General features: G+C 44.4%; 2 protein-coding genes across 2 annotated transcripts in view; one reads left to right on the plus strand and one right to left on the minus strand.

Moving 5' to 3' along the window:
• The window catches only part of LOC134536070 (CDC42 small effector protein homolog), a 98,631-nt gene that overhangs the window by 43,162 nt on the left and 28,594 nt on the right, over positions 1-26,875 (plus strand). The gene's annotated exons all lie outside the window — the stretch shown is intronic.
• The window catches only part of LOC134536333 (proline-rich protein 36-like), a 31,304-nt gene continuing 10,162 nt past the window's right edge, over positions 5,734-26,875 (minus strand). Inside the window, exons 3-4 of the mRNA XM_063376085.1 lie at positions 16,946-20,406; positions 5,734-6,981 (exon numbers count right to left, since the gene is read on the minus strand). Coding sequence (XP_063232155.1) covers positions 5,734-6,981; positions 16,946-20,406 — 4,709 coding nt within the window. The remainder of the gene's footprint in view (positions 6,982-16,945; positions 20,407-26,875) is intronic.

Here is a 26,875-nt window from a genome sequence, read left to right on the forward strand (position 1 = left end):
AAACTGCTAAAATAGCACTTTTTTACACATTAAATTCCAAATTTTCGGACCCCCCGCTTTATTAGGGGGGGGGGGGGAACCATGCTTCTTAACCCCCCGCCCCATACACAAATCCTCGCTACGCCACTGGTGCAGATACGCAGACGAATAGAGAACACGGCACATGTTTGATATACAGGTAGGTGGGTCGTGAAAATAAAGATTTTTTTTCCGCGTGTAAATTTGGCACTTAAAATAATAAGGAAATCTACGTAAATTTTATATATATATATATCTTCAGTCGCGTACTCAAAGTTGACAAAATTATAATTTTTCGTAATTTTTTCAAAATGTTCTGAAATTGTCACGCTTTAGCTATTTATAATAATTTTATGGTTCACTAAAATTAATTAAATAGAATTCCATAAATTTGGAAATGTTTTTCTGTCGCGCACTGTTTTCGGAACACAGGAATAGTATCTTGTCTGAAATTGTGAAGGTTCTCAAAAATAATAACAGTGGTCAACTTGGGCTGTTCTGTCAACAGTATTTTTAAGCAAACATGGAATTATTTGCAAGTGACATTTGAGGGCGATAAAATATTAAACCAGTGAAATGAAGTAGACAATTTATAGCCTTGAGTTTCCAAACAATTTTGAACTCTTAGCGTATACGCCTTCTCTTTGCGAAAAAATAAAAAAAAAATTGTGCCAGAGAACACGCTTAAGAAACTTTTTTTTTGTGTGTGTGTGTGAAGCTCACGTAAAATCTGTTTATTTATACCTCTACCTATTTCGAGACACGGAACGCAATAACGAAATTCCTAATTCTTCCACTCCCTCTCCGCAGATCTACCTTCTGGGAAACTATCTAGCGGAGAACCTCTTGAAGAGGCAATAAGATCCGAAGTTTCGCGCGGTGGAAGATGCAAGAGGAAGAGGAATCCAATAAAGCTGTCTCGTCTTCCGCAGAAATCCCGATGAAGGCCGGCCGACCAGCAATCGCTCTGGAATTCTGCCGCTGGAGTAATTATTAGGTAGACTTATTTTTAGTCTACTGCGCGTGAGCTCATCAGTGGTTGGTGGTTTGTCCACAGACAGGAGAGTTCACAGAATTTCATTTGCGTGTGTGTGTGTAAAAAGGGGGGGGGGGGGGGTGTTTGCGGCATGGGCCCGGCTCCCCTGAAATAAAAAAAAAGCACCCTCACTGCGGGGGCCCGTGAAACGGAAATAATAAACGTAATTCCCAGGGCTTCTTCCCTCCACTTTTCCCCTTGTTTACTCTTTAAAATTATTTACATTTGTTGGTGGGAATGATAGATTTTTTTTTTTTAATTTCCTGGGTAGGGTTGGGGAGGGGGTGGGGGAGATACATAACCTACAGTAATATCATTGAATATATATAACATTATAACATTATATAGGTATATTATATAACATTATATAACATTATATAACATTATATAACATTATATATATTCAATGGTAATATCAAACAAGCCGGTGCAAACAACTGTGTATTTCAGTAGACTCGAACTTTAGCAGTAAGTATTAAATGTGATATTGGGAACTTTCAACACACTGCCTGCGTAGATATTCAATCGTACATAGTGCGATGAGATTTTATCATCTCAACAAGTCAACTGCATTGCGCCATGACACCTTTTTTTAACGTCCCGTTGTAAATATAGCCGTTTGATGTCGAGACAATGTAAGTGTCAGTGCGCAGCACACGTGAGCACATTCACCTCGCAGTTCGCCTTGCGCTTCGACTCAGCCGGGAGTTGAAACAGGATCGCCCAGAGAAGCCGGCTACAGACCTGGAATTAGTTCAACAAGAGAAACAACGAACGTTTTTTCGACGATTTCAATTAGGCCGCGGTTGATTTTATTGATCGGTAGTCTAGATCAATAACAAAGGTTATTGAAGTAAAAAAAGTGTAAATTGACACATATTGTGTAAGTGTATTCACATATTTGTCGTGTAATTAAAAAAAGAATTTGTGTATTTTTACAAATTCAAAAAATTACTACTACATCGTGTTTAACACTGAATGTAGGCTGATATTAAAAAAAAGTCAATATTAGTGTAAAAATACAGTTTCCGAGCAAATTAATGATTATTCTGATAGGTTTACACGTACCATGTCCTAGTCATATTTCATTAACATAAAGTAATGCGTTTTGTTTTGATAGTACACTAACAGTGTGTGTGTAATTTTACACAAACAGTATTTATTTTAAAACACTATAAGCAATTGTAAATTTACTCACTTTTATCGATGTGTGCCTATCAGGCAACCTTTCCTTGTGCATAATACCACACTCATCATCTTGTAGTTTTATATAAAATGTTTTTTGATTTTCAAAAAAAAACTTTACATTGTTGTAACAGTAGAGTACACATTTGTCGTCTAAATCTAGTTTACACCCATGGATGTTTACTTGGGGACAGAATATAACGGACAAAATAGTCTCGGCTGTGTCCGAATTTGCCTGAAGTGTAATCTTACACCAGGAAGTGTCATCATTAGGGCCGTCCAATCTGGAAATTAAGTATGCACATATGCAAGTATATATATATATATATTTGTAGGTCATATTTGATTGAACACTATAGTAACTAAAATACTTAAAAATGTAATGTTACTTTATATTTTACCCGGATTAAAAGATAAACATTATTTAACAAATACACGCACATATATCTTGCGAAACAAATGGTAGGAAAATAGATTGCAACGAGTTCATGTGGTTGTAATTTAGAGTAAACATCACCATTTCGGCTTATTTTTTTTCTGATATTAAACGTATTTATTTAAAAAAAAATTAACGATTGCCAGTCTGTTTTGAGTGGCTGTAGCTATCACTTGCAGAAGTTAAAAAAACCACCACATCCGTCCGAATTGCTCCGGTTCACCACGAGGGCAATTGGTCGTATCTGGGGCACTCGAGTGTGCGGACACGCGACGTCGTCGTGTAGCCGTTTCTGGTCGTCGAACCCGGTCCTCTATGCCGACGATTCACGGGACAAGTGAAGGCGAGCTGGAACTCAAATCGCCTCAGGGTCACCAAACATCCGTTATCAACATCGCCATTAAAACCCTAATATCTATTTTCACAACCAGAGGTAGCGGGGCGGCAATCCGCGGCCTGGAACTCTACTACGCGGGCCCGCGGTTCGATGTCCGGATCTTGGATTTGGACCTCGAGGCCCGTACTGGCTATGATGACAGTACATTGCAGCTTAAGGGTTCCGCCTACCTGGTCACACAGACGGTGCGCAGAGCTTCAGGAAAAACAACGCGATTTCAAAACTACTCAAGATATCCGAATGGGATATTTTTACGAAAAGCATTTAAGAGTTCGCTGAGGCCCGAAAAGTACTTTTAATGTTGGATCATGTTTTTAAACTGTATTTATAGAAGAGTTAAAATGGCTAAAACGCTTGTTTTCAGAGTAATTTTTAGGCGTAAAACAACCTGTACAGATTATTAAAAGCACTTAAGGGACTTGCATTACACCTTCATCTTTATTTCTCGGCCATATAATGTTACGGTCACCGCTAAAATTCCACAGTTATCCTGTGACGACGAGAAGACTGCGCGTCAGTTCAGAGCCTTGCGCTTAGAGGCGACACCGCGCTAGAAGCACCAGCGAGCGTCGCGCTTATCATTCCGCCTCACTAACACAGATACACCCCTGACGAGGCGGGCCCCTTAACCCTGCGACAAACAAGTCTGAGCAGATCGCGATGCTTGGCTCGGTGATCGAGGAATTGGGGGGGGGAGGGGTGTTGGCGGTTCCCCCAGGAGGGAAGGGGGATGTCTTCCTTGTTCTCTGCGTCTTGTGTGTGTGTATATGTGTGTGTGTGTGTGTGTGTGTGTGTGTGTGTCTTCCCCCGGGGCCGGACGCTTTGCAGCCTGCGGCGGGCTATTCCGGGCGCGCCGCGGTCGTGCGAATTGCCCCGCTGCACCGGCTGCGCGCATCCCGGCCGTCGACACCGCCAGTCAGCGGCGGGGGCCCCCTGGTTATTCGGGGAGTGACCTCGCAGCGAGACGACCCAGGAGAGGCGTCAACGGGGCATCTTAACATCATCGAGAGCGAAGATAAAGCTTGCAACACACTATACTTAAGAGACCGGAAAAACTCGCGAATTCATTTCGCGATAGGCTAAAATACAAATCGTTAGTACCTCTGTGCTGCCTCTGCTATTGGCTCACAACTCACCCGGATGACTCTGGACCAATGAGAAACACCCAACCAAAGCTTTATCGAATCACAGGCTGCTACGCTGGAACGTCTCAACACACAGCAGCCAGTCAGTGGGTGGCATTGGACCGAGTGTACGTAGAACTATGGAGTTCATCCTACAGGTCATTGAACCCGCGAATTTTTCCGGTCCCTAACTATACTTAATGTAGAGACCGGAAAAAAATATCCTTGTGTTCGTTGGACCTGCAGGATAAACTTTTGTGTACGAGCAGTCCCAACGGGAGTATTCAGCACAAAACGGAATGGGAATTTCGGTGGAGGGTGTGGGGCTGAAAAGCAATTTTCCTAACACACACACACACACATATATATATATATAATGTGTGAACAATGATTGGTTAGGATAAGTTACATATCTTATAAATACAGCACCTAGCTCCTTTGTTTTTCCGTAAGGAAAAGGGGGAGGGGTTGCTCTACCCTTCTTTTCCTCGTGGATACGCCCCATCGTTAAGTCCTATCTCTTGTTATCATTGGCTGTTGTACCGATGGGTGAGAATGTCTATATGGGTGTCTCGTGGTTCTGGTTTTTTTTTAGTCAGGATTTAGATCGGCACAGAGGTGTCCTTGTCAATTGTGAGCAAATTGAGGGCAATAAAATAGTTTGAATTTCAGACTGCTGTGAAACGAATCCGTAATCAACCCCCCCCCCCTCGGCACTCTATAAGTACAGACCTTTTCTTTTGGGGTATATTTTACTACCTGGCTGCCAATCAGGAATAAAAATAGGAAGTGACAACACATTCTTCGTGTCAAAACCCAAAACAGACTATACACTCAAGGGTTAGCCATATTTGCTGAAACAAGCGATAACCAACACATCTTTATGGGGCATATCGTGAGGTTACTAGACAATGTTATAAATGACAGAAATAGGTGACAGATATTTTGCGTTTAACATCGCGACACGACTATTGTCAATTTTTTGCATAAATTAATATTTCACAGAGAAAAATATTTGTAGCAGTCCATTACTATTAATAACATGGTATCCCATAAAATTATTTACTATGCTTATAAGAGAAAAAATAATTTTAAATGATACAAAAAAAAGAAATATTTGAAAACAAAACGATGTTTTGCAATTAGATATAGATGATGAATATCATCTGATGCTCTTAATGAAACACAACAGGAAAACGTATTTCCAAAATTATCACTCCATATTTTACGTAACAAAACAGTGTTTTAGATAAATTAGAAAAAAGAAAAGGTTTGTCGTAAACATTTTTGCTCAGTGGTGCAGTTACGGACAGCGCTTAGGGCAGAAATCGTGCATTGGAAAGAGAGTAAATTCCCATCATAAGTGAACACTGCAATCTAAGGATGAAATGAGCGGTAAGCTGTGTCGGTGTGATGAGCAAATAGCCTCCTCAAGGGAACTTAAGTTCGCGGTGGTACAGTTAATCGCGCGGTCTCGCGGTGACGGCCTCATGTAAGAGTTTGTTTGCGCAGCTAACAGGAGCTCGTACGGTTACAGTTATAATTCCACGTTACCCCCGCCCCCGCCGTCCCAGCAGCGGTTTTTACTTGCCATCTCGGCGCGCACGTTTCTGTAATTGCAGCGGTGTTTGCCCGAGGCTGGGAACTGCGAAGCGTAACGGCGCTCGGGCGGGTCGCTGTCGGGGGCCTCGCAGTGCCGGCTGGTGTCTGTCGGGGGCCGCGCAGCGCCGGCCGGTGTCTGTCGGGGGCCTCGCAGTGCCGTCATGTGTTTGTCGGGGGCCTCGCAGTGCCGGCCGGTGTCTGTCGGGGGCCTCGCAGTGCCGGCCGGTGTCTGTCGGGGGCCTCGCAGTGCCGGCCGGTGTCTGTCGGGGGCCTCGCAGTGCCGGCCGGTGTCTGTCGGGGGCCTCGCAGTGCCGGCCGGTGTCTGTCGGGGGGCCTCGCAGTGCCGGCCGGTGTCTGTCGGGGGGCCTCGCAGTGCCGGCCGGTGTCTGTCGGGGGGCCTCGCAGTGCCGGCCGGTGTCTGTCGGGGGCCTCGCAGTGCCGGCCGGTGTCTGTCGGGGGCCCTCGCAGTGCCGGCCGGTGTCTGTCGGGGGGCCTCGCAGTGCCGGCCGGTGTCTGTCGGGGGGCCTCGCAGTGCCGGCCGGTGTCTGTCGGGGGGCCTCGCAGTGCCGGCCGGTGTCTGTCGGGGGGCCTCGCAGTGCCGGCCGGTGTCTGTCGGGGGGCCTCGCAGTGCCGGCCGGTGTCTGTCGGGGGGCCTCGCAGTGCCGGCCGGTGTCTGTCGGGGGGCCTCGCAGTGCCGGCCGGTGTCTGTCGGGGGGCCTCGCAGTGCCGGCCGGTGTCTGTCGGGGGGCCTCGCAGTGCCGGCCGGTGTCTGTCGGGGGGCCTCGCAGTGCCGGCCGGTGTCTGTCGGGGGGCCTCGCAGTGCCGGCCGGTGTCTGTCGGGGGGCCTCGCAGTGCCGGCCGGTGTCTGTCGGGGGGCCTCGCAGTGCCGGCCGGTGTCTGTCGGGGGCCTCGCAGTGCCGGCCGGTGTCTGTCGGGGGGCCTCGCAGTGCCGGCCGGTGTCTGTCGGGGGGCCTCGCAGTGCCGGCCGGTGTCTGTCGGGGGGCCTCGCAGTGCCGGCCGGTGTCTGTCGGGGGGCCTCGCAGTGCCGGCCGGTGTCTGTCGGGGGGCCTCGCAGTGCCGGCCGGTGTCTGTCGGGGGGCCTCGCAGTGCCGGCCGGTGTCTGTCGGGGGGCCTCGCAGTGCCGGCCGGTGTCTGTCGGGGGCCTCGCAGTGCCGGCCGGTGTCTGTCGGGGGCCTCGTGTCGCTTAAGGGTGTGTATCCGTTCCAGATCAACTTTAAACCAAAGCATTCCCAGTTTTATATTTCATTTCATCCTCATCCACACTGCAGGAAATGTAAAAAAGGCAAATATGTCAGCTAATCATGCAAAAGGTATGATATATATGTTACGGGTAATGCTAGAAGTAATATTAGGTTTATCCGGGTTCACTTATCGTTATCCAATAGTCTGAATAGTCTGAATAATCACCTAAATAATTTTGAATCTGGCGAAATGAAAAGCCTTTTCTATTAAATTGTTCTTATTTAATGATTTTATGAACTTATAAAGGTACATTTATCTGCCAGTCCTAGCATAAAATAATTTTGTATTAACCTTTCGTATATAGACTTCATCTTCAAACTTCTATTTTTAGTATAATATTCATAAATATAAATAATGTTTTCCCAAACCACTGAAACTTAATTTTTTTAAGGGTTTGGTAAAAACAACTAATTTTTATTAGTTTAAATATTTTATAGTGAAAGTAAGAATTTTTTTAGACAGACTATATACGACCTATGAGTACAAAACTGTATACCACAATATTTCATGATTTCAGTACATGCTAGGACTGACATAAAAATTTCCCTTTACGTTCATAACTGTTAAATAAGTATTTTGTAGAAGAAATGTTTTATAAATCATTAAATATGATTATTAAATAAGAATTCATTAAAATTTTTGTGTAAAATAATTCGTGATACTTTTACCTTGAAAAATTTTTGATGTAATAAAATTTTCTGCATTTTTCATGCAGATAAGTCTTTTGAACTAATTGGTTTACACTGCATACATGTCAGATTATTATTTATAATTTTTTTGTTGTAAGAAAAAATAAATTCAAGACTACAAGTAACATATCTGTGCATTCCCTCTCACACGTTTTTCCCTCTGCCCCTTCTGAGCACGGCGCATGCGTCTATTTATAGCGTGTGGTTCTCTTGCAAACCCGTGTGTATCAGAATCTACGCCCATCCTACACCCCCTCACCCTCCTTCCTCACTATCTTGAGAATCCTTCAGATCCAACGTGCGCCAGTTTCACGGGGGGTTGGAGGAAGGGGGAGTCTTGCTCACCACTTGGCAGGGGTAAAAGGAAGCCTAAGATGCACATAAAGTTATGCCATTCCCGATTACACCCGAACAATTCACCTTCGGCCAACGTCGGGTTTATTTATATATATTTATATTTCTCTGTTTATTTTAATGTAGCTAACCTAACCGACCACTTTTAATATTTGAATTCATTTTTTCTGCGCAAAAATAATACATATCCCGAAGTTGGCCGAAGGTGAATTGTTCGGGTGTAATCGGGAATGGCAGAACTTTTATGTGCATCTTAGGTCTCCCGTCAAGTAAAGGCCAGTAGGCGCGCGCGCATTCTTAACACACCTCGACGTGAGAGACGGGAACATGTCGTGCCTTTTGCGCCAACTGAGGGACATGTTCAAGGTGACTGCCGGGTGACTGGACTCAGTCTTGAGGGACTGTGGCCGACGACTCCAGCCTCCGGCCGATCGCTGATAGGACACGCCTTTCGGCGTCGTGTGCTGGACCGTGATGCTTTATTCATGGCGGCCCCCCCCCCTACACCTACCCCTACCCCACCTGCCTCCAGCTCCTCCTCTCAGGCTGGACCTGGAAGGGAAGCCTTCATTTCACAGACTAGATAGCCAAACCCGAAGTTCCCCGAAGTTCATGCTAGGAAACCGTTTACATGATTTCACAGTAGGTATCTTTAATGTAGCTATCCTAACCAAATCGACCGTCCACAATGTTTTAAAGTATTTATAATTTAGTTAATCCAACCTAATTGACAATTAGTTATCATGAGTTACAATGAACCAAAAAAAAAAACCGAAGATGCACGATCGGGAGTTTGGCTCTCTCGTCTGTGAAAAGGCTTCCCGGACCTGGACCCGGCGACGCGTGATGTCATCCCAGGCGATGTCGGGAAATGTGTTTTTTGGTTTTGGTTCTACCGCCACAAGGTCAGCCTACTTTTGAAGTGATTCCATGTCAAGTTTAAAGGTTCTGCATCGGTCCCCTGGTACAGGAAACCTGACACAAAAAAAAAACACAAGTCGACTGCCAGAAGGTTTAATGTTTTTTTCCCTGTTTCTCTTCATTTCTGTGCTGTGCGAGCGTAGCTTTGTGTTAGGTGAGCAGACCTTTGAGAGAGACCTCTAGCTGCAAGTCTTGATTCATGTTTGATTTCAAAGATTTCCTTTTTGTCGAAAAGGGAACAAGAGATGACAAAAGTTTGTTTGTAAAATTATAGGAAATTAAAATGATCAAACAAACTTACTCAGTAGCATTAACGCCTCCGAAGGCTTTACAAATGTGCACATATTTTTTTTTCAGTGGAAAAATATTATATTATTTTCTTGCGAACGACGCACACCGTGGGGGCGCGAAGCGTTCATTTCGTGAAACTTCGGGCGGACTCGGGTGTCTTCGCTTCTCGCACACTCGCTAATCCGGACCCATACAAAATACACTTAGTTTTAGTTAGGTTAGGAAATAAATTTTTTTTTAATCAGTCGGAAAATTTAAGAAGACTGCCTGATTGGACATTGACCAAGCATGATTACAGCCTGCCCTATGCCTAATTTAAATTCTAGTATATTAAATACTTCTATTTTGATTTGTTTTCTATGTACGTTCCACAAAATCATGCACTTATTTCATTGTACAAGTGTACATGGTTACAAGAATGGCTGGTCTGCAACGTATAATATTAGATAATGTTCGCAGTCAATCTCGGTCATTGTCTGAAGTAGCTTGGCTTCTGGGTTGTAGCCGCGTCCTTGGCGAATAATTCACCGACGTTTCGGTCGACATTGCAGTCGCCATCAGGGAGCAGTTACGTACTGACTGAGTAGATACTGCTCCCCTGATGATGGCGACTTGAATGTCGACCGAAACGTCGGTGAATTATTCGCCAAGGACGCGGCTACAACCTAGAAGCCAAGCTACTGCACTTAAAATATTAGAGTTGATTATTAACATTTGTGAATAATTGATGTTTTCCTTTGGTCAAGATTAAAATTTCTTTACCTGATATGTTGATGGACAGGTTGTGTTTAATTTTAATTTCGTGCAGTCGTTGGGTCCGTCGTAAAAGTCCTCGAGAAGCCGTGAAATTGGTAAAGCAGGTATTTGTAGTGGTCCCGAGTGAAGCGTTTTTCTTGGAGGGCTGAGCGACAGGACGGCAGCTGACTGGTTCAATGAGTAAAAAAAAAAGCCAATTGAGGGCACGAGGGTGAAAGGCCAGGAGGGGCGGGGGTAAGAGAGGGATGGTAGCCGTTCGCGGCGACCAATTTCGCGCTCTCCCGGCGTCCGTAATTGCGGCCGCCCGAAGTGATTGAGCCACACGCCGAGGACGCCTGGAATGCGCCGGTCCGTCTCAGCCGCTCCGCTCTGCGCATGCGCGGAGGCCAGACTCTTGCTTCCGGCTGCCGGGCGAAGGGTCGTCGCTCGAACATGGCGCTGCTTGCTGGGCGTCTCTTCGGGCGCCCTAGGCGAAAAACCTTAAGCCCCCCCCCCTCCCGCCGGACACCCCAAAAAAAATTTTCGCCTCAAAATACATCACGTAAGCCTAAGATTTTGTCACAATCAAATGTAAGAAGGCTTGTGTTTTTTTTACTTTTTTACTTATTACATATCATAAATCATAAATATCATGTACTTTAAATAATTACTTATATCAATATAAACATTCCAAACTGTTAAGAAAATCTATTTTCATCTAGTTTCAATAATCGTTAAACATATTATATCAGCTGTTATGTGTCGTGCTGCGCCGCCCCCAGCTACTTGGCGCCCTAGGCGGTTGCCTAGTTCGCCTATATGGACGCGCCGGCCCTGGGTACTTGGGAGGCAGCGCATCTTGTTTGTTGACCTTCCGAAACAGTTGCGAGTATCCTTAACAGAATCGCCGCTGCGGCCTTCCGTGAAAGGACGAGTCGCACGAGTCCTTCCATTCATCCTTAAAGGCGCTTGAGGGATTCGTGGCGCCATCTTTTGAGTGAATTCGTAACGACGGTCTGAAGTTCAGCTATCGAACTGCTGTCTACACCCTTTACGTATCCTATTGCTGTCAGATGATGGAGGTGAACTTGTAAAAATCGAGTCTTGCCTGAAAAAGCAAACTTCAACAAATAACTGCTCTGAAAATTTCTTTATTTTTTTAATGCACCAGGCTGTAGAAATAATTCAGCTCGAACCCTGAGCGGACTTCGTGCGTAATGCGCCATTTTCTTTTGCACGGGTCAGTCCGCCAGAACTAGCGATGACTTGTCATAGGAAAAGGGTATTGTAGGTTTTTGCTCGCTCTTTACTTTATCACAAGCGGCAAGCCTGTAGCTGTAATTGTCTCAGTGAATCCGAAATCATATGGTAAGATCAGTTAATCCGTCTCGAATAAAGTAGTAATATAGGTTCGGAGATGGATGCGAGTTTTTATTTCTTTAGTAGGCTGCCGGAACTCGGTGATATTCTCCTATAACTTTCTGAAGAAAATGGAGATATTCTCCTATAACTTTCTGAAGAAAATGGAGATATTCTCCTATAACTTTCTGAAGAAAATGGAGATATTCTCCTATAACTTTCTGAAGAAAATGGAGATATTCTCCTATAACTTTCTGAAGAAAATGGAGATATTCTCCTATAACTTTCTGAAGAAAATGGAGATATTCTCCTATAACTTTCTGAAGAAAATGGAGATATTCTCCTATAACTTTCTGAAGAAAATGGAGATATTATCCTATAACTTTCTGAAGAAAATGGAGATATTATCCTATAACTTTCTGAAGAAAATGTAAAGAGTACGGCTTTGTGATGAAATAAACCTGGACAATTTGTGGACTTCATAAACCACTTCATCGTATAATTAATTTACAAGATTAATAATTTTTGTTGTATTTATATATATAATTTTTTCCTTTGTTACCTTTTGTTTGTTTGGTTTTTATGTATTGTGTTGTCTTCGTATTTTTTTAGTTTTTTTTTTTGTGACTACAATTATTGAAGCCAATAAGCCGTAGGTAGGCACGTAACAAGTCTTAAATAAATAAATAAATAAATAAATAAAATGTCCAAATTAAATGGCTTAGCTACACACGGCTTATTAAAAAAAATACTTCAGCGGTATGCACAAGAGCAAGTAGTTTCTAACCTGTTTGTACAGCACTTTGGTAAACAGTCCTTTTTACTTTAGCGGTATGCACAAGAGCAAGTAGTTTCTAACCTGTTTGTACAGCACTTTGGTAAACAATGTCCTTTTATCCATTAGCACACGCAAGTACCTCTTCAATGTAAGCCACTTACAATAAGTGGAATTAGGTCCCTCATTTACAGGTACATGCCATTATTGTGCTTCAATCCTTTTTAAGGAATAAGCCTGTGAGTGGCGGTAACTCCTCGTTAAATCATCATACGCATGTAATTTTAAACTTATGGTGAGGCGAGCGTGGACGCAAAAAAAAAAAGAGCTTCTAGTAACGTTTCAAGGGTTCAACTGGAGACCTGATATTTTAACGCTCTCACTCAGCTCGGCTTGTATCGTGGGACTCTTTAAGTGCGAGGAGTTTCGAATCGACTTCTGTTCCCTGCGCGCTTCTTTCCTCCGCAGTGCTTCGGGCGATCTACGTTTCCTGTCCGTGTGGATCCTTGCCAGCCTCCAATGCCTCGCGCCCCCCCCCCCTTTCCCCCCCCCCTTGTTCCACCCTCCCGTGCTCTTACGTGGTATCGGGATGGAAGGGGGGGATGTTGAGCGGGGCAGGGGGAGGAGTTAATTCAGACTTGTCGGGATGCGCCGCCTTATTGAAGACTTCCTCGGAACTTTTTTTCCCTCCCTCTTTTTTTTCCTTTTCTTTATTTCCACGGCCGTCGGTTCCAGCGGCGGTCTGGAATTGGCCGTCTTCCGAGGACGACTGTGCGCCGAAGATAGGAACAGGAACCAACTACACGGACCTGGAGATCTAAGAGGAGAACCAAGCGGTCCTGTAGAAACATCGGGATAGGGTGGTGCAAGCAAGAAGAAAGACAAAACCACAGAAGCAGTCAGAACAAATGCGAGGAGAGTCTTTCAGCACTCGCCAGAAATTTGTTAACATCTGACCTCGGTTTAAACGAGCAAATTCGCGTGTTGTCATGTTGAAAATACGCTTAAAATACGAAATTCTTGACACGAAATTTAAACGTAGCGTAACAGATGTACGCAAACTTGTGTTTTCAGCTACCTTCACGTTACCTTGACGTTGTTTCCGCAACCGCTTCTAGATTTCGCCGCTACGTAGACTATTGAATCATTCGATTTAGAGAGCGAAATTTTAAAGTACATAATGAAAGGTTCCAATAAAAGCGAAAAAGACTTAAAATATATAGTACATAATGAAAGGTTCCAATAAAAGCGAAAAAGACTTAAAATATATATACACCTAACCCCGGCGTAGGATCTGTTTTTCGACAAGGAATTTTATTAAAATCCTGCCCTCTTTTTTATAATTCATTAAACAGTTAATTCTATGAAGTTTCCCTTTGGATTTGTGAACTTTGGTTCGTGTCATCCGCCACAGATGGCAGCACCGTTGTTACTACTTCCGTTCCATTCACTAAATTACTCCCACAAAATGCCGTATACCGAAAGCTGAGATGTAACACAGAAAACGTACGAGACTAGATAACAGCAAAAAACGAAGAAAGACCAGACAAGAGTTCACTAACCAACGTTGATAGTATTGGGAATAAGATACTAATATAATTGCAGTTAACTTAATACTAGAATAAATAATCTGAAATCACGTAATTTAAGCACTGTATTTGTAATGAAAAACTATATTTAATTAACTTTTATTTATTTTGAAATAAAATAACGTCCCTGCCTCGGTGCGTATAAATGCGTACGGAAAATTGTCCGCCGAGTTTATTTCAAAGTGTTTACTTTAGCTGAAGAACTAGGATTAGTAGTCTGTCACACTTCTGTAAAATATATTGGAGACAAATATTTGTTTCCCAATATATTTGACAAGAGTTGGAGGGGTAATATTGTACGGGAAAATGGTTAACAATTTTCTCCATAGTAAAATTTGGCCAGGTAACCTCAAACATGTTTTAATTCAGGCCATATCAACTATTAAAGTTTATTTTTGGCCTGAGCTATCTCAGACTTTTCGGTTTTAATCTCATTTTTTAAAAGAAATATTTCATCACAGTTATGGATGGAATTTTGAAGAATTGTTATGCTTTTTTGTGCGTTTTTAAATTTTTTGATCTTTTAAAATTTAAATTACAATAATATTTGTTACATAAAGAAAGTTTAAGTTTGTGTAAGTAATATGAACTGTTAATTTCCTTTTAACACATACAATTATTTCGCATACGACTTTCATATCAACATTATTGTAGTTATTTTACCTTTATAATGTCTTTCATCGCCCGGAAGTGGTGATCGCCATTTTTAAATAATCGTAGTGACGGAAACTTATGTAATTTCCATTTTCGCTAGTAACGATTTTTAATGGGCTGATTGCATCCAACATACTTTAGAACCCGCAAAATATTTGATGGAAACTCAAGTCGTCCAATATGTTTAAAAATAAACATGCCTGCGCTAGTGATGTTTTCGGTGACGTCATGGTTCTCCAAACTTTATTCGACAAAAACGTATATGGAAAGTGTTGGAAGCGAAAGCTCGTCAGTGTTGGCAGGGCCGTCAGGAATGAATCAGGTTGGCAACACTGCAGCGTTGTGCCGGGGGACGGCCGTGTAGCACGGGAAGCCTAGGATGTCCATAAAGTATTGTCCCTGCCCGATTACACACGAACAATTCACTTTCGGCCAACCTCGGATTTATTTATATATATTTATATTTCTCTGTTTATTTTAATATAGCTATACTAACCTAACTAACCGTCCATAGTGTTTTAAAGTGTTTTTAATGTAGCTAACCTAACCGATCACTTTTAATATTTGAATTCATGTTTCCTGCGCAAAAATAAAACAAATCCCGAGGATGGCCGAAGGTGAATATTCGGGCATGTTCGGGCAGGGACAGAACTTGATGTACATATTTGGCTTCACCACCACGAACAGTCAAGAAGGCCGGCTGGAGGGGCGGGTTGATGGTTTGGGAAGGGACCGTGGAAGGGGGAAGGGGGGGGGGGGGGAAGTGTTGGTTCGAGAGGCCGGCTGGCGGCATGCCACACTCGCCCTTATCGCGCCTCCCCGCCGGGCGCCCATCGCCTTCAATTAGCGCGGCCCGTCAGAGATAGTATCCACTTCGGCCGGGCGTCTGTCAGCGCCTCGGTTCGGCCGAAGAGGGATAGTGCGCGATGATCCTGCTTCGCGTGCGGAGTCTGCAAGTTTCACCAATCCGCTGAACGTTATATCGAACCTTGAGGGAGAAAAAAAAAGCTTTACGGACGTCTGTGTATATTACTGATAACAGTTACAGAATTTATATATATAAAGTGAGCTAGTCCTTTCAGTTCTCGCCAGAGATGTGTAACTTCTAACCTCGGCAACGAGCAAATTCATGTCTTCCTCATGTTGCAAATACACTTGAAATATGAAACTCTTGACATGAAATTTAACGTAGAATTCTTTAAAATATTGCCGAACGTCATAAACGTACGCTAGGTTGATTGTGTTTTCAACTACATTTATGAGCGCGAATCACACGTAGTTTCCGCACCTGCCGTAGCAGCTACGTAGACTATATCGAATCATTCGATTTGCGGAGCGAAATTTTAAACTATTTTATGAAACTGTTCTGGGCGTAGAAAAAAACTTGGAAGCAAATCTAAACCCCGGATTTGAACCTAAATTTTGACATGGAATTTTATTAAAAATACTGCCCCACGGTAATACCACGAATGACAGTAGCCATTGTTGTTCAGAGGTACAAAACTAATCGTCAAAAACTAGTCTTAATGAACCAAGATGTGGGCGACCGTGGAAGCTGACACGATTAGAAGAGAGAAGCATTGTGCAATCGGGACAACAAGATCTCTTCCTGCCTTTCGATCTGATGCAGAAACTGCCACAGGGAAGAACATCAACATTGACACAGTAAGACAAGAGTTGGACTAGTTCTGTTTTTATTCATCGGACGAACGACGTGTGGAAAAAGAAGATCGAAGATGGTTTATCGGAATATATTTAAAGCGTACCCTGAGACCTAGCTTACACAACCTGGGCATTGATAGCGCCTATTTCTTTCAGCAAGATAATGATCCCAAGACCATGTGGTCATCAAGAATGGCTGTTGTACAATACTACTCACGTCCTGCAGACACCATACTTTCCCCTAAAAAATATATCCCTCAACTTTTCACCTTTAAGGGTCCCGTACTTTATCAACTACGTCACAAGTCAGAATTTCTACAACCGCTCATTAAGCGCTGTAAAAGCATTTTAAAATTAATAAATAATTATTTATATTATTTTTAAAATTGCTAATGTCCGGCATGCATTGCAACGACTAAGTCATCCTTTTTTAATATTTTTTTGAAGTATGTACACACATACAAATCGTTTATACTATAATTCTCTTTTATTTATCTCTACGTATCTCTGTCTCTCTGTATTCACAAATATATGTATTATATGTACAGATCTTCTCTATATACCAATATCTATATCTATATATGTCACTATATAGCAATAAAAGTATTACCTATATATTTTTTATCTATCTTTTTACCTATCGCAGGTGACATATGTGTAAAAAAAAAACGCGCGCGTATTCGAATACAACGGGGTTTCAAAATTTCTGTGAAGAATTTTCGATTTGATGTTTTGAACGAACGAACATTCACGTTTTTATTTCTATAGACGTGGGGGCAGCCAATGGAGAGCGAGGACTGCTGCGGTCCAGTAGGGTGGGTTGAGGTCGGGCAAAAGGTTAGGTGGAGGGAGTGCTGCGGTCCAGTAGGGTGGCTTGAGGTCGGGCAAAAGGCTGGGTGGAGGGAGTGCTGCGGTCCAGTAGGGTGGCTTGAGGTCGGGCAGAAGGCTGGGTGGAGGGAGTGCTGCGGTCCAGTAGGGTGGCTTGAGGTCGGGCAAAAGGCTGGGTGGAGGGAGTGCTGCGGTCCAGTAGGGTGGCTTGAGGTCGGGCAGAAGGCTGTGTGGAGGGAGTGCTGCGGTCCAGTAGGGTGGCTTGAGGTCGGGCAAAAGGCTGGGTGGAGGGAGTGCTGCGGTCCAGTAGGGTGGCTTGAGGTCGGGCAAAAGGCTGGGTGGAGGGAGTGCTGCGGTCCAGTAGGGTGGCTTGAGGTCGGGCAAAAGGCTGGGTGGAGGGAGTGCTGCGGTCCAGTAGGGTGGCTTGAGGTCGGGCAGAAGGCTGGGTGGAGGGAGTGCTGCGGTCCAGTAGGGTGGCTTGAGGTCGGGCAGAAGGCTGGGTGGAGGGAGTGCTGCGGTCCAGTAGGGTGGCTTGAGGTCGGGCAAAAGGCTGGGTGGAGGGAGTGCTGCGGTCCAGTAGGGTGGCTTGAGGTAGGGCAGAAGGCTGGGTGGAGGGAGTGCTGCGGTCCAGTAGGGTGGCTTGAGGTCAGGCAAAAGGCTGGGTGGAGGGAGTGCTGCGGTCCAGTAGGGTGGCTTGAGGTCGGGCAAAAGGCTGGGTGGAGGGAGTGCTGCGGTCCAGTAGGGTGGCTTGAGGTCGGGCAGAAGGCTGGGTGGTGGGAGTGCTGCGGTCCAGTAGGGTGGCTTGAGGTCAGGCAGAAGGCTGGGTGGAGGGAGTGCTGCGGTCCAGTAGGGTGGCTTGAGGTCGGGCAGAAGGCTGGGTGGAGGGAGTGCTGCGGTCCAGTAGGGTGGCTTGAGGTCGGGCAAAAGGCTGGGTGGAGGGAGTGCTGCGGTCCAGTAGGGTGGCTTGAGGTCGGGCAGAAGGCTGGGTGGAGGGAGTGCTGCGGTCCAGTAGGGTGGCTTGAGGTCGGGCAAAAGGCTGGGTGGAGGGAGTGCTGCGGTCCAGTAGGGTGGCTTGAGGTCGGGCAAAAGGCTGGGTGGAGGGAGTGCTGCGGTCCAGTAGGGTGGCTTGAGGTCGGGCAGAAGGCTGGGTGGAGGGAGTGCTGCGGTCCAGTAGGGTGGCTTGAGGTCGGGCAAAAGGCTGGGTGGAGGGAGTGCTGCGGTCCAGTAGGGTGGCTTGAGGTCGGGCAAAAGGCTGGGTGGAGGGAGTGCTGCGGTCCAGTAGGGTGGCTTGAGGTCGGGCAAAAGGCTGGATGGAGGGAGTGCTGCGGTCCAGTAGGGTGGCTTGAGGTAGGGCAGAAGGCTGGGTGGAGGGAGTGCTGCGGTCCTGTAGGGTGGCTTGAGGTCGGGCAGAAGGCTGGGTGGAGGGAGTGCTGCGGTCCAGTAGGGTGGCTTGAGGTCGGGCAGAAGGCTGGGTGGAGGGAGTGCTGCGGTCCAGTAGGGTGGCTTGAGGTCGGGCAAAAGGCTGGATGGAGGGAGTGCTGCGGTCCAGTAGGGTGGCTTGAGGTCGGGCAAAAGGCTGGGTGGAGGGAGTGCTGCAGTCCAGTAGGGTGGCTTGAGGTCGGGCAGAAGGCTGGGTGGTGGGAGTGCTGCGGTCCAGTAGGGTGGCTTGAGGTCGGGCAGAAGGCTGGGTGGAGGGAGTGCTGCGGTCCAGTAGGGTGGCTTGAGGTCGGGCAGAAGGCTGGGTGGAGGGAGTGCTGCGGTCCAGTAGGGTGGCTTGAGGTCGGGCAGAAGGCTGGGTGGAGGGAGTGCTGCGGTCCAGTAGGGTGGCTTGAGGTCGGGCAAAAGGCTGGGTGGAGGGAGTGCTGCGGTCCAGTAGGGTGGCTTGAGGTCGGGCAAAAGGCTGGGTGGAGGGAGTGCTGCGGTCCAGTAGGGTGGCTTGAGGTCGTGCAAAAGGCTGGGTGGAGGGAGTGCTGCGGTCCAGTAGGGTGGCTTGAGGTCGGGCAAAAGGCTGGATGGAGGGAGTGCTGCGGTCCAGTAGGGTGGCTTGAGGTCGGGCAAAAGGCTGGATGGAGGGAGTGCTGCGGTCCAGTAGGGTGGCTTGAGGTCGGGCAAAAGGCTGGATGGAGGGAGTGCTGCGGTCCAGTAGGGTGGCTTGAGGTCGGGCAAAAGGCTGGATGGAGGGAGTGCTGCGGTCCAGTAGGGTGGCTTGAGGTCGGGCAAAAGGCTGGGTGGAGGGAGTGCTGCGGTCCAATAGGGTGGCTTGAGGTCGGGCAAAAGGCTGGATGGAGGGAGTGCTGCGGTCCTGTAGGGTGGCTTGAGGTCGGGCAAAAGGCTGGGTGGAGGGAGTGCTGCGGTCCAGTAGGGTGGCTTGAGGTCGGGCAAAAGGCTGGATGGAGGGAGTGCTGCGGTCCAGTAGGGTGGCTTGAGGTCGGGCAAAAGGCTGGGTGGAGGGACTGCTGCGGTCCAGTAGAGTGGCTTGAGGTCGGGCAAAAGGCTGGGTGGAGGGACTGCTGCGGTCCAGTAGAGTGGCTTGAGGTCGGGCAAAAGGCTGGGTGGAGGGACTGCTGCGGTCCAGTAGAGTGGCTTGAGGTCGGGCAAAAGGCTGGGTGGAGGGAGTGCTGCGGTCCAGTAGGGTGGCTTGAGGTCGGGCAAAAGGCTGGGTGGAGGGAGTGCTGCGGTCCAGTAGGGTGGCTTGAGGTCGGGCAAAAGGCTGGGTGGAGGGACTGCTGCGGTCCAGTAGAGTGGCTTGAGGTCGGGCAAAAGGCTGGATGGAGGGAGTGCTGCGGTCCAGTAGGGTGGCTTGAGGTCGGGCAAAAGGCTGGATGGAGGGAGTGCTGCGGTGCAGTAGGGTGGCTTGAGGTCGGGCAAAAGGCTGGATGGAGGGAGTGCTGCGGTCCAGTAGGGTGGCTTGAGGTCGGGCAAAAGGCTGGGTGGAGGGAGTGCTGCGGTCCAGTATGGTGGCTTGAGGTCGGGCAAAAGGCTGGGTGGAGGGAGTGCTGCGGTCCAGTAGGGTGGCTTGAGGTCGGGCAAAAGGCTGGGTGGAGGGAGTGCTGCGGTCCAGTAGGGTGGCTTGTGGTCGGGCAAAAGGCTGGGTGGAGGGAGTGCTGCGGTCCAGTAGGGTGGCTTGAGGTCGGGCAAAAGGCTGGATGGAGGGAGTGCTGCGGTCCAGTAGGGTGGCTTGAGGTCGGGCAAAAGGCTGGATGGAGGGAGTGCTGCGGTCCAGTAGGGTGGCTTGAGGTCGGGCAAAAGGCTGGGTGGAGGGAGTGCTGCGGTCCAGTAGGGCGGCTTGAGGTCGGGCAAAAGGCTGGGTGGAGGCAGTGCTGCGGTCCAGTAGGGCGGCTTGAGGTCGGGCAGAAGGCTGGGTGGAGGGAGTACAGAGCAGCGCAGGGGAAGCGGTCGTGGACCTGACGAGGTCGCAGATCTGTACTTCGTCGCGTGGATCAGTTCGCTGGGCACACGACTTCTCCTGCAGCTGGCCGCCGGCGTCTCTGAAACTGGGTCACTGTTTCCCGTCTCGACAGAGATCAGTGATCAAGGATGTGTTTCTTGGCGCGCGGTCGGCCCGTTCTGGTCTGCCATTCAGATTGCTTTCGTGACTTACTCGTTAACTGCCTCGTTTCGGTTCCTTGAAAATCGGTTGATCCATGTCGTAAGCCGTAGTTTTCTTTTCAACTTGTGTACCGCGTAATTTGCGGTAATAACGGGCTTCGTGACACTTGACGTGCTGTTTTTTTTTTTTTTTTTTTTTTAAATTTCCGTTCGTAAACGTGATTTGAGTTGTAGTGGCCTAAACAACCATAGTGGATTTCTCGTTCGGCTCAGGATATTTTTTTCAAATAGTAATTTTAAGTGTTATGTAACATGTACTAACTCTTTTGATACTGTTAGTGTGTGAATGATGTGCAACGTTCCGTTAAGTCGAATGTTGATATTTCGAAACATTTCAGTTCAGTTTTATCGAAAGGTCGCCACATCCGTCAGTATTCAGTATTCAGTATTATATATATATATATATATATATATATATATATATATATATATCGCAGTGGCGTAGCCAGGATTTGTGTATGGGGGGTGTTAAGAAGTATGGCCCCCTCCCCCCCTGTATTAAAGCGTGGGGTCCGGGGGTCCTCCCCCGGGAAAATTTTGATTTTAAGGTGTAAAATAGTGCAATTTTAGCAGTTTTCGGTTCTTAAATTTAAATATTGTAATGGTAAATTTTTTTTTAATTAATTTTAATATGAAATTAGTTTTGAGTGATGAATAAGAAATTAATTAAAGATTTCGTGCTAAGGGGGGGGGGGGTTGAACCCCTAAACCACGCCCCCCCCCCCCTGGATACGCCGCTGATCTATCGTAGTGCCTCCATGTGTATTTGGGAAATAACGGTGCCTCGGTGACGAATATACATTTATTAAAACATTTAGTTTTTTTTTTTTTTTTTTTTTACGTGCGAGGCAGCGCACGGATGGCACTCATACCTCGTCGGGACTCGGCGCGCCCACGCGGGGTGGAACCAAGGTTAGAACAGGGTCACGGACTCCCGCCGCCGAGAGCCGTCCGGACTTCCTTCCTGGTGTCCGTCGCTCCTGGCGCCGGCGCAGTTTCTCCAGCTGCGGAAGGGTATTACATGCCGTTTCGATATTTTCTTCCCCCTCCTCCATTTTCTCGTCATTTCTATTAGTTAAAGGTTTTTTTTTTTGACGTAACAACGTCTAATAAATCGATGAACGTCGGCTGCACGCACGAAAAAGTGTCCCGTAACGCACATTGTCCCGTTTTGCTGTGTCCCGTTACGCTCATTGTACGGTTGCGCCGCATATATCTCTCTTCCACTCGATTGGAACGACCATCGATTTGACTTTTCGAGGCACATTAAACTTGAAACACTCCCAATCGTTTCCTACTTTTACTATCATCGTCCTATCCGTAAAAGAATAACACAAGATTAGAAGAAGTTAAATAGCAAACATGTATAAAAATTATAGTTAAAATAATCTGTTCGTTAAAGAAATAAGCATATTTGAATTAATGAGTGCAAATAAAAGTAAATTTATCAATTAAATTGTAGATTTCATTTCACCCCTTTGTATCCATACAAAATAGTGTTAATTCAATAAAAATGATTCAATTTTATTCATAAAAGTATGCAATCATTTCATCAATGTTTTGTTATGACGTTGTCACGTTAAACTATCGTCCGTAAACAGACTTTACAGATAACCAATTCTTTTTTCGGGTTATTTGACAGTTTACCACTCTTGGATTTGTTGTGCCGTTACACATATTTTTATCGGCTATACACTCAGTGTAGAATTTTGCGCAAGTGACGATAATTACGAATAACTTGCCTGCTTCTTTACACCCGTTGAATCACACTTGGCGAATATCTGTTGAAAATATGAGTTACGTACCAACAAATGCAAGAGAGAGAATAGTTTTAAATTATTATAGAAATAACCCTTAAATAATAGAAACGAAAAAAATGGAGGAAAAAGAATCAACTTGTCGTGTGAATACCGGTCTTAAATTAATTTTCAACGCCTAGATGTGTTAATGTAGGAGCTTTTTTTTGCATCATTGTCAGAAAATACAGCCGCAGTTCATTTATGTATTGCGTAATGTGATTTGTCTCAGATTTTACGTTTCTTAAAAGCGGCACCAGTATACTGTTTTTGCCAACAGCATTCGGAAACATACACGTGTTCTTTAAATGATTCATGCAACGGGGAATACTTTTTTTAGTTTCATCGTTGGATCCATCTGTTCGACATCAGCTGATTTAGGTTTGTTATCTTGTGGCTTTAATTTTAAATTTTTTTTCTTATTTTGCAATCTTGAATATATTTTTTTTTACTGTGACAAACATCATGCAAACTGCAATGGCATATGTCCGAAAAATGTGTATTCGAACATGCATGTGATGCTTTGCTGGAAAGGAAACTTGCACAGTGGTCGGCACGGACACTCAACTCCCTGACGTCCGTCGACTGAAGCTGATCCGGAGAAAGTTGACGGACGGACGGCTCTGTTGACTCGCGAGCGCGCGTCCCGGCGCGGTGCTGCTTACTCGTCGACGGAGACCTCGTGATAGGTCCATTGTCATAACGGTGGCTGCGCCGCGGTGTCTGTGGCCCGCCGGGCAGCTGTTCCCTCCCTTGTGGGGTGAGGGGGGGGGGGGGAGGTCAGAGTCGTGCTTCGCCCCTGACCTTGAACGACTTAGCTCCTCGGATGTCCTGGGGTCGGCCGCTGCGCACACCTGGGCAACCTCATTTTCCCTTCCCGATTCCCCCTTCAACCTCCTCCCCCCCCCCCCCCATCCGACACACAAAAAACCTAAACGAGACACTCGGTAATTCTCTCGTCCTGCAGTGATTCCGCCTCTCCCACCATGAGGGGAGTAACAAATAGCCGCGACTTCAGACATATATTTTTTTTAAGTAGTTTCGGGCCCATCCGCTAGATAATAGCATTCATCATAATGCATTTATTGATTGTGAGAAGTAATGCATAAACTAGTATCCGGCAAACAATCCAGTAAAAATTAATTCCCTTTCAATTTTTTTTGATGAAACAAACTTATTATGTACCATAAAAACAGAGGTCTTAAATAACAAAAAAAAAAAAGTATAAATTTTGTCGGGATTTATTTATAACCATCTTAATGTTACCTAAAAACTTAGTTCAAAAAATTATTAACGAACACGTATTAGTGCTAGAGATGAAAAATAGTGTTTGGAGGTCAAATATAATTGCGTGACTACATTATTAGGTATAATAAAGAATTTGTTACGACATTAATGCAGGATGCATTGAGTTAAAAACAATCAATTTATTTTCGTTGCATGATGATGAGAAAATGTTTGATCGATCTTTTTTTTTTTAATATTGGCGAACATAAAGGATGTTATGAACACTATGTTCTTAAAATGTTACAGGAGTTAAATAGGTTTCCAAAACATATTTTGTGTTTGTGGCATACTATAAGTTTTGTGTATGCTACTAATTTGTATAGAACGTGTTTTTTTATTATTACAAAACAGCATTAGGTACTTAGCAATTAGTCGTCAAGTAGTTAAATTGACATATACATAACAATTTGGATTTCAACAGCCCTACCGAGATTTTTTGCTAGTAGTTATTGGCCACTCAACATGTCGCGGAAAACATGAGTCGCACTTCAAAGTCTCACACCTTTGTTATATGCCTCCCACTGTCTCAAGGGGTAGTATCCTAAATTATTTTTCTTTTAATATTTAGTATTTATGTACACAATTATTAAAAAAAAATTCATAATATAACCACATTTAAATATTAAGAAAAGATGTTTCGACCAAACAATTTTTTATTTAATATGTTTTTATGAACTTAGGCAAATTTTTATGTCGGTCCTAACATGTACTGAATTGAAAATCGCTTGGTGCTTAATGTATGATCTCTGCCTTAACGAAGGAATTTTTTCTAATGTTAAGCCTTAAATAATTATGACATTAAAATTTTTGAATTAAATATGCCGTCTTTGATTTCATATCTCTTCAACAGAAGCGGTGGAAATAAAATTTCTTCTCTACCTGAAATTTTTGGGACACACTCCGTACTGAAAAATATGTAATTTTTTTATACGGTTGATTACTAACACTAAAATGTAACTGGATAATTTAATTGTAAAATATTTATGATCCATCATGGAAATTAAAAATATTTTTTTCTTTCGAACAAATAGTATTTTTTTTGTGCGGTCTGTGCCAAGTTAATATCTGTATACTTTAACGTATCGTAATTTAGGTGTATGGAATACCGTAATTTGCAGCAGCAGACAGTCTTACTATTCAATAAGCTTCCCAGGGGCTATTGGAAGGTAACTCGGTGTAATTTTTATAAGTGCATCCATTGGGGAACGAACCGGGAACTTAGAAATTAGTGTTGCAAATGCATTTTTCAGATCAATGTTTTTAATCTCTTAATTTTAAAATATTTATTACAGTTAGTCAATTAGTAAATATTTCTTTAATTAAGTACCTTAATTTTCCCCCCTGTATTTTTTGGCACGCAATGGGCATGCGTGAATACCTATTCTAAATCCAAGGACTGTTTCTGTCGATACAAATGTTAAAAAAATTATATTTTATAAAACTAAAAAGCAGTCTTTCTATGTTGTGTGAACTTAGAGTAAAAAAAAAATATTCCTTTAATTTAAGTAATTTGTTTAAAAGCGAAAGAATGAACGACAACTCTATATAATGTAAAATTTTTAATAGCTTAAAATAAGAATCAAGTAATAAACAAAACTATAAATTTTAATGACTCTGTCCTAAAGTATAGCCATTTGTGGTAGAAAATTTAAGACGTCTGATATGAAGCTTGCGTTGCTCTTTAATTTTCGTAACGATTATCCTAACGAATATACATTATTTTAGAAAATTTAAGACAACTGATATCAAGCACAGTCATGAAATTTTCATCGGGACTACATATACTTGCGAGGTTTCAAATCGATACAATTATAAGTAGGTTGAAATCGACCTACAAGATTTTGATGACGTAGTTACAAGTGAAGCTAGCAAAAGCGTGTTAAAATGAAACTTGTTCGTGCTGTGTGTTTGGAGCCTGGTCTCGCACCGACTGAAAAGCTGTCTCGTGTAAGTTCCACCTTTGAATATATATACTGTATAGAAGTCGCGAGTGGATAGGATTTACTCTACGTTTTTGAGAAGCGTATGATGAGCAGCTTGGGAACTTCACCGCTGCAGTGCGCTGCCGTAACGCCCTGTATCGTCTTGGTTGTTATTTACACGTTAGAGCGCAGCACTGTCGCCCGCTGTCATTCCCCGCACCCCCCACCTATCATTCACTGCAGCTCAAGGTCGTTCATCGGGAGGGGGAAGGGGTGTTTGAAGAGTTCGACACTTGTCCGCTAGGAAGTCGATGCCCTAGAGATGGTGGCGATTGCGGCGGTGAATTAACCAACTACCTCGAAACCGTATTAGAAATTTTAACCTGGGCTGGCGACTTCTAGACAGTATATATATATATATATATATATATATATATATATATATATATATATATATATACTTCTAGACAGTATATATATATATATATATATATATATATATATATATATATATATATATATATATATATTCAAAGGTTCCACAGAACGTTGTGCCGACACGCCAGCGCCGGAGAGTGAAGTCGTCCTTGTTTGTTTACTCGCAGAGATAGCCGCTAGCTCTCTGAGGCGCGGGCACTGTCTCTTTTATCTCTCCCTCCCTTCTCGCGGGCACAGGCTCCAACATTGTCTCCCGCAGTTTTACGACCTCGCAATGAAACCTAGTTTCTTTTACGTCACATTTCTTCGAACATCCCAAGACGAGACGAAGATAGCAACCCCTATGACCCCCTCCCTCATTTGAAAACAGAAGTTTTCTTTATCGTTAGGTCATCGTTAGATCAGATATGGTCAACAAAAATTTTCGTTTCATCAAGTATCGTACTTTGATAAATAAACGTTTTTTTTTTTAAAAAAAAAAGGCGTAGAAACTTTTGAAACTCGGCGAAGGAAATGAAGATTTGAAACTCTATATACGTCAATCGTTATATCAGTTTTTATCAACAAAATGTTTCATTTGATCAAATGCCATACTAGGAAGAAGAAAAAATTGCGTTGTTAGCTACGCCACTTTTGATTTCTATGAAGGAATAAGAAATCTTGGTTTTTCTTTACGTTATTCGTTAGAATATGATTAGACAGATTTGTCCAACAAGAAAATTCATTTGATCGATTTCTTTATTTCATAAATTAAACTTTTAAAATAGTGTGAGTTTACTTGCCTAGTTTTCAAAAATCAGCTAAGTTTTCAGAAATCTGGATTATCTTTTTTTCTTCTTTAGATCAGATTCAATCAAAGTTAAATTTGAGTTAAAATTATATTTTAAGTCAATATAAAATTGTTT

Source organism: Bacillus rossius, chromosome 10 (genome assembly GCF_032445375.1).
Source record: "Bacillus rossius redtenbacheri isolate Brsri chromosome 10, Brsri_v3, whole genome shotgun sequence".
NCBI classification, from domain to species: Eukaryota; Metazoa; Arthropoda; class Insecta; order Phasmatodea; family Bacillidae; genus Bacillus; species Bacillus rossius.